Source organism: Syngnathus typhle, linkage group LG3, assembly GCF_033458585.1.
Source record: "Syngnathus typhle isolate RoL2023-S1 ecotype Sweden linkage group LG3, RoL_Styp_1.0, whole genome shotgun sequence".
In the NCBI taxonomy this organism is placed as follows: Eukaryota; Metazoa; Chordata; class Actinopteri; order Syngnathiformes; family Syngnathidae; genus Syngnathus; species Syngnathus typhle.
Genome location: NC_083740.1, coordinates 10,819,170 through 10,827,647, shown reverse-complemented (window position 1 = coordinate 10,827,647; position 8,478 = coordinate 10,819,170). Strand labels below are relative to the sequence as shown.

General features: G+C 37.1%; 1 protein-coding gene across 1 annotated transcript; it reads left to right on the top strand.

Moving 5' to 3' along the window:
• Positions 1-7,786, top strand: LOC133151666 (multidrug and toxin extrusion protein 1-like). The gene is made up of 16 exons (XM_061274880.1): positions 1-239; positions 377-478; positions 2,699-2,767; positions 2,939-3,087; positions 3,778-3,820; positions 3,901-3,945; positions 4,070-4,167; positions 4,459-4,556; positions 4,861-5,042; positions 5,773-5,881; positions 6,391-6,466; positions 6,575-6,644; positions 6,718-6,850; positions 6,944-7,038; positions 7,125-7,191; positions 7,569-7,786. The coding sequence occupies exons 1-16, from the start codon at positions 93-95 to the stop codon at positions 7,784-7,786; spliced, it is 1,701 nt and encodes a 566-aa protein (XP_061130864.1). The 5' UTR covers positions 1-92.
• The last annotated feature ends 692 nt before the right edge of the window (positions 7,787-8,478 follow it).

The window sequence follows — 8,478 nt, the reverse complement described above, 5'->3', positions numbered from 1 at the left end:
GATCAAGTAACTTGCATCACTGGCGCACAACTGCACAGAAGATTAACTTCAAATGAGCCTTAATATCTCCTTCTCTGCCCACTATAAGCATCATGGTTGAGACTTCCGAAGAGGCTAGGCAAGATTCAGAGGCGAATGGAGCCTCTTCTCGCGGCATGTGGTTGGGACGCATTGGAGGATTCATCCCGTCCAGTTACCGCACCGAAGTGATTCTCCTTTTGAAGCTGGCAGGACCTGTGGTAAGATCCCAAAATGAAATGACTGACAAAGCTTCATTTGGCTCAAATTGTGTAATTGTATATGTATGTGTGTGTATATTTGATCAATCTTAATACTGGTGATAACCCATTTACCACTTTGTTTGTAACTACTCCAGGTCCTTTCCCAGATGATGATCTTCATGATCAGTATCATCAGCATGGTGTTTTGCGGTCATCTCGGGAAAACACAACTTTCAGCTGTATCACTGGCAACTGCGGTGAGGACATTTGCCCCATTGTTATTTCCAATAGTACATTGACACATTTATCTTGCCTGACAAATGCTACTTTCAGAAAAAAAATCAATGCATTTTTTCTTATTGCTGTTGTGGTTTTTTACCTTAAAGTGCTCTGTAATTTGTCACCCAAATCAACGTTGGGAGGGGGACTGGTCAAAGCAATCATTTTGCTACTTTTGATTGAGCATGTGCAGCATGACTCGTGTGTCAGTTTTTGGGACTTTTGAAATGTTTGCTAGGGTTTTCAAACTGTGAAGTGGCTTGTTTAAAGCTGGAAAACATTGGGTAAATAGACTGTTGGCCATAATTATAGTTCTCAAAATGAATTACTTTTATCACTTTTAACCTAAGCTAACCTAACAGATTTCATCATGCATCAGGCATAGATGAAATGACGTCATAACATTTGCTTGCCACTGTAAAACAAGACATTGTATTCCAAATCTATGAGCAACAGTGTATTAAATGTTCATAAAATGATCTTAGAATGTTGTAGTTGGCAAGATAATGTATATATTTACCCAACAAGTCAAAGACAAATTGACCAAGCAAATTTGTCTGCAATAGCCACATGATTTAAAATAAGGAATTATCAGACAAAATTTAGATTTTGTTGGAAAGACAAGATTGACTCAACAGTGAGATGTGATTGTTTCTGTGTGTATTTTGCATGTTCTTCCGAAGTGGTTCTTTACTACCCAGATGTTCTGTGAGCCAGCCTCAAGGGTTCAGGGGAGGTCAAAGAACAAACAGTCTGTTTTGTCCACACCACTTGTATGATTTGCGACAATAAGAAAACAATACTCCCATCCTTTTGACGTATCTAAATTGCTTTAAAACATAGTAGCAAAAAAAAAGTAGCTGACTGATACAAAAATGTGTGAGGGTGGTAATTTCCAAAGTGAATCAGAGCATTCCTGAACTTATTGCTGAAAGGAAACAGCAGAAGTTACATTACTATATTTTTTGTTTTTTTTTTGTTGTAGAATGCCAGTTGAGGAGAAGCAGCTGTGGTTGAATTCCAAGTTGTGAAAGGGCTTTGACATTCTGAATTTGGATTTGCCACCTCTAGTTTTAGTCAACAAAAACTGGTGACATTTGGAGTCAGAGATACTATGAAAAATCATATTTAACGAGCTGAAATAGATGGTAAAACTTTGCTTCTCTGACTTAATTGTTGGGTAAATAGTGATCTCACCAGCAAGAGTTATAGACAAACTGTTCAATAACATATTAATGTGTTTGTTTTAGTACAATATTTGTACAGCGTGTATAACATATACAGTATACACAGACATAATATACTATGAAAACATATTTATTTCATAACCTCTGTTTTCAAATGAGCAGGATAAGTGCTATGCATTTATCGATGAGTAAAACTGATTGAAACGACCATGGAGTAATATCAAAATAAATACATTTTAAATCAACCCCAAAGGCTTCTGTATGAAACTCAGTGCCAAAGACAAAAACAAAAGACATTCTCACTATAATTATTATTAGTTTTGGTTAGTTTGGGGAAATGTAAAGAGTAAGTTGTTAATTTTTTGTTTTTATAAAAGCATTTTCATTTTTATTTTATTCCGTTAACAACACTCCCATCCTTTTGACGTATCTAAATTGTTTTCAAAAATAGTAGCAAAAGAAAGTAGCTAACTGATACAAAAATATGTGAGGGTGGTAATTTCCAAAGTGAATCAGAGCATCCCTGAACTTATTGCTGAAAGGCAACAGCAGAAGTTACATTTTTGTGTGTGTGGTTTTTTTTATTGTAGTAAGAAGTAAGTTGTTATTTTTTTGTTTGAATAAAAGCCTTTTCATTTTTATTTTATTCCGTAAACAAAATGTTTCATTTATTTTAGTCTTAGTTATTTAGTTAGTAAAATAACTTTGCCTGGCAGATTGTAGGCTCTTTTCTAGTTGGCCGTTGTAATTAAAGATATAAGCTAATGTGTAGTACTTCAATGCAAAGGGTGACAATGGGAATCCCACAATTAAGAGGTAGTGCTTTTTGAATGCCAGAAGTTTTGATTATTTTTCCATGAGATGGCGCCTTGGTGACAGGAAATTTACTATGGAAAAACATTGTAAATTAGCTTATTTGAGAGGACGTTTGACTGAATACTGTGCTCAAACCTCTGTGTCAAAGAAATATCATTATACGCCATGTCTTTATTAATGCTTCTTTAATTGCAGGTGGTTAATGTGACTGGCATTGCCGTTGGGACTGGCTTGTCATTGACTTGTGACACCCTTATATCTCAGGTAGTGTGCCCTCAAGAAAGGTTGCACTTTTAGTGAAACAAAACCTCTTTGGGCTCACTCTCAGCTCCACTTCAAAACAGTTCAACCTTGGATTTCTTCCATCTATCAAAACTACAGTATTCATTAGTGGGCTTCCGGTGTTGCTATTTATTTGATTCTGCTCTTGTGTAGACCTTTGGAAGTGGAAACCTGAAGCGTGTGGGGGTGATCCTTCAGAGAGGGGTTCTGATTATCCTTCTGGCGTGTTTCCCCTGCTGGGCTGTTCTCATCAATACTGAACCCTTTTTACTTGCCGTTAAACAGAGCCATGAGGTTGCCAGGTAAGTCGCGTTTTAATCCTCCCATCGCCTTCAGCATACTATTTTTTATTCATTTTTATTATTATTATTATTTTGTATTAGTTAACTATTTGTATAATAAATACATAAAGAAGGTAATGCATCCATCAGACTATTATTACTCATATTATTTAGTGGTCAAGCGATTAAAATATTTAATCAGGATTAATCTCTTTTTTATTGTTCACTCATTGTTAATCACACATTGTATTTATTGTAAAAAAAATCCCTTGAGTTTTAGCAAAGTGTATTACCATTAACATGAAGAAGAGGTTTGATTTTCTTATGCAGACTCATTTTTTATTGAATTGGATTCAGTTTATAAAAAGTCACACAAACAGCTCATCAATTCAAAATTTGGGCAATATAAAAAAATACAACATGCATTCAGCATGTAAGCATCCATCTCCATGCATGATGATGCACCACAGCGGTGCACACAGTTCTTTGGCCTGAGCCAAAGTTGACAGCAGAGTTCAGTGTTTTACTTCAATAAATATCATCGGTGACGTTTGTCCGAGCGTGTCTGCAATATAATGGGTAGAATTTTGAAACCGAGATACCTTACAATATCGTGACATCCTAAACATTACTTTAATATAATAATGCATGGGATCTATATTTTAATGTCTACATACCGCAATTTCATGTGACGTTTTGTGTGCTTCACAGTCTGGCACAAGTGTATGTGAAGATCGTCATGCCTTCTCTGCCAGTGAGTTCACTTTTGTCTCTGTCCATAAGTTATGTAGACTGCTTCTGTCATGTAGTAAGATTATGATTTTTCTCCATCAGGCGGCATTTATGTACCAGCTGCTGGGAAGATATCTTCAGAACCAGGTGCTGTGTAGCAATACAATATTTTTTATATGAAAGTTAATAATAGACATAATACATTTCAAGAGCCTGCGTGCGTGCGTGTGTGTGTGTGTGCGTCCGTTGTTTTGTTTTGTTTGTTTTGCAGGGAATTATTTGGCCTCAAGTCGTAACCGGTGTAATTGGAAACATTTTAAACGCATTCGTCAATTATGTTTTCCTCCATCTTCTGCAACTGGGAGTTCCGTAAGTTTCCCAGAATATAAATATTTTTTATTTACAAAAATACAGATCTTGTATGTTTTGCAAATACGTTGAAGATCAACTTTCAATTAGTGTAATATTTACTCAGTATCATTAACATGCAGAGGTGTTTATATTTTTATGCTGATATTAATTCCTACAATGCAATGCACACTCTACTTGCCTAAATGTGTTTTGAAGGTATTTTTATTTCAGTGTTACTACTCTTACTGCTCTTAACCACTCTAATTTCATACCTGTGTTTAAAACATTCTATGTTTGTGTTTGTTAAAGTGGGTCTGCCGCAGCAAATGCAATGTCACAGTGTGTTTTTTCCATCACCCTACTGGCCTATATTTGGTGGAAGGGGTTACACAAACCCACATGGGGAGGTCAGTTGCCTTCTAACTTTCAATGCAATGATGAATGGACAAGTGTATGCATCTTATTAAGTTATAATAGTACACTACCTGTACAGTGTACAGTATTTATAGTTACACCTACAGTTAGTGTCGTATGTGATGATGTTTCAACTAAATTGTTAATGACTGTAGCTCTACATGGAGATGGGCAGATTAAATGATGGAGGCAGTCACGATGGTCAAAAGTAGTGGTTTCACATCATATAATCAAATGTAACACTTCAAGTCTCATTAAAACACAGATTTGTTGATGACTTTAATTTTTGATCCTCAGGCTGGTCACGTGAGTGTCTCGAGGACTGGGGACCCTTTGTCAAGCTGGCCATGCCAAGCATGCTCATGTTTTGCCTTGAGTGGTGGGCATTTGAACTGGGAGGCTGTCTTGCTGGCACAATTAGTGAAGTTGAGTTGGGAGCTCAATCTGTGATCTATAACCTGACTGTTGTGGCTTTCATGGTAAGTCAAATGGAATTCATGTCATTCAGTGGTGGCCAACTCAATTAGCATTAAAAGTCAGACTGTTTCTTGAACCTAAACATTATCTTTGTAAAAAGAGATATTGTGAAGATTTTGTATCCACAACAAATAAATTTGCTGGTCTGTGGATTTAGCTATGGGACGTATCGTAAATTTTAAACCATAGCTGAATAGCGCTGATCTTTTCTGATCTCGGTTTAGACGGTACGAGACTCAACTATTTTTTGCAATCATTTTTAGGTTTGGAGAGCAGAATTCTCCATTTCGCTGCACAAAATATACAATTCTATAAAGCAGAAGTCCCAACCACCAGCAACCCTGTCTGTGATTAGCTTCTAAAGTGGAACATGCGCCTTCATTCAGCCACTGAGAACTAAGCCAAGTCGAGAACGGAGCAGGCTAACAGGGATACCGTATCTTTCCAATAAATACTATAAGCCAGTCAATCAAAATTTAGGACTAATTTTGAAATATAGGAGCTATCTGCTTTTCCTTCCAATTTCCAAGATGGCTGTGCAGATGAAACCAGGCTTCACAATATTAATATATAAAATATTAATCATTGAAAAATTGACCGACTGACAGAAAAAAAGATAGCCAAAGAGTCGCATGTGTTTTATGAGCGTTATGTTGGCCACTCTGATCTACATTATGGAATTTTGAATGACTCAAAAGTGTTTCTGATTCTATACATTTTTGACTTTTTCAGTTCCCCATTGGAATGGCAACTGCAGCTAGTGTCCGTGTAGGGAATGCTCTTGGTGCAGGAAACAGTGTGCAAGCCAAGTTGTCTTGTAAAGTTTCCATCATCTGTACATGTAAGGGCAAAAACACAGACGAACAAGACAGCTTACGGCCAAACTATTCAGCCCACTGGTTGTCACTGCAATAAAAAGAGAACATGCCAGTGACGTGGAATGACATTAGTTTTAGTTTATTGTTTTGCACATATTATTATATCAATAACTGTGCAAGGAGGGAGATGAAGCCTAGGGCTTGTAAAGAGCTCCACTCCTTCTAACCCCCAATTCCAACCCTTAATGCTGATTGCCAAGCAGGGAGGCAATGGGTCCCATTTTTACAGGCTTTGGTATGACCCGGCCAGGGTTTGAAGCCACAACCTTCCAGTCTCAGGGCGGACACTCTAACCACTAGGCCACTGAGCTGGACATCTGTCTCATGGCCCCTCAAATGAGCAGATTTTCCATCCATGCCAAAAATTATGCTGTAAAATGAATTTGGAGAGGGTTAAATGCAAAAACATTCATGGATCACGATGAGTTACCATTTCATGAATTTTATTCAGTTTGTCTCTTTCCCATTGTAGCTGCAGTCGCCTGTTTTGTTGGACTTAGCCTTACACTATCCAGAAATGTAGTTGGCTACATTTTCACCACAGATCCGTGAGTCATCTCACCTTCACTTGATAATATAACAAATTTGCCACACGCTTACCTTGACATTAACATTGTATTGTATTTTGTTTTTTTCCAATTTTATCTTTCCTTCAGAAACATTTTAAAAAGGACTGCTGATGTCATGGTTGTTTTTGGTGTCATGCATCTTGCTGATGCTATTGCGGTGAGAAAATTAATTTCATGGGAAAGTGATCAATGTTGACGTCTGAAAGAATTAATTGCAATTCTCATCAAAGGATGTGAGTGGAGGTGTTTTTCGAGGAGTTGGAAAACAAAAGGTCGGTGCTGTGTCCAACCTGGTTGGACACTACTTCATTGGCTTTCCAATAGGTGTGTCTTTATTGTTTAAGACACAATTGGGCGTTGTAGGTAAGAAACAAGCATAATTGTGTTTTACATTACACAATCCTCACAACAGTCTGACTCATGAGATTCTATTTGCTTCTGTTGATTCTTGAACAGGACTTTGGACTGGTCTTACGATCTGTGTGGTACTGCAGGCCATTTTCTTCGTGACATATTTGTGCCGTCTTGATTGGAGAAAGGCTGCCGATGATGTGAATAACTAATTTGCTGGAAAACACAAACATGGCATGCAATTTAAATGATTTTAATTTTGACAAATTTGTGTATCTCTGGTCAGGCTCAAAGGAGAGCAGGTGTTCAGGTCAAGGTGGAAGACACTGTGGAAATGGTAGACTGCGAGCCAGGCAAGACCACGTTTAGAATAATGCAGATTATCACCATGTTGCAATTCTGTAATATACTTGGCTTGAACATGCACATACTGATGGTTCTCTGGTTTTAACAACAGATATCAGTAACATGAAAAACATCAGTAAGACAACCAATTAACTGGGCAATAAATGATATTAATGATTATAATTATGATCATTAATATCATTCACATATAAGTGACCTCAAACTTTTGAATGCATGGTTTAGACAACATGAAAGTGGATACAGTGATTTGGAGGTCAAATTTGTCAAAACTGCCAGTAAGTGCAACATACTTGGATGAGAAGTTACATTATTGGGATATTATTTGCCCATCAGTCAATACATCACGCTTTTAATTCGTTTCTAGACTCTACTGCAGTGGTTCCTGCTCCTTCACCCAGATGTGAGAGTACTGCAGAGGACCAACAGATTCCAGAGCAGCATGAAACTGCAGTCACCATCGTCGGCGATGTTCTCACAGTGAAACAACTGCTTTTGAAGCGTGGCTTGATTTTACTTATCTTTGTTGCCATCTTGGCAGCCGGAATTATCGCCAGTCACTTCCTTGTCGGAGGATTGAAGTGAGTCTCGGCTTGGTTTATATTTGAGAGTCATCAGGTGACCGTGTTACTGGATGACTCGAGCATTGTGGAAGAGCCAAGTTTCTGATCATATACCACTTCTAATTATCATGAGCTTTATCGTTGTGATCATACTCAATATCATAAATCACTGTATCATCAAAGACATGCCGAGACACACAAAGAGATCGAAATTACGTTTTCCCTATCCCACGGTGACAAGACATATTACACGATAGACGTACAAGTAAACGACGCAATATCAAAAACAAGAAGGCAACATCAATAAATAATAAGAGTAACAAAAAATAATAAATAAATAGATAACACAACGAATAAAAGCCAGTGTGCATACAATTACGTGTGTACAGTACATTAGAAAGGCTGTGAATTATGTTAATTTTGTGTTTATTTGACGATATAGAGAACCTTTGCACATATTGCCAATGATTTTTTTATTTGTTGCCTTCTTAGACTGACTCATATTATCGTTCTATTGGTGTCTACTTTATAAATATAGAAAGTACTGAATATTAACTTGTTTTAATTGACTGCTTTGCTGTCTTTGTGGTTGTAACAAAGAGGAAAAGACAACGACCCATTTTGCAATCAATATAATACAATACCATTACAATAAAATTACAATACAATTACAATACAATCTAATTTTATTTATATACCCTATTTCACAGCTGT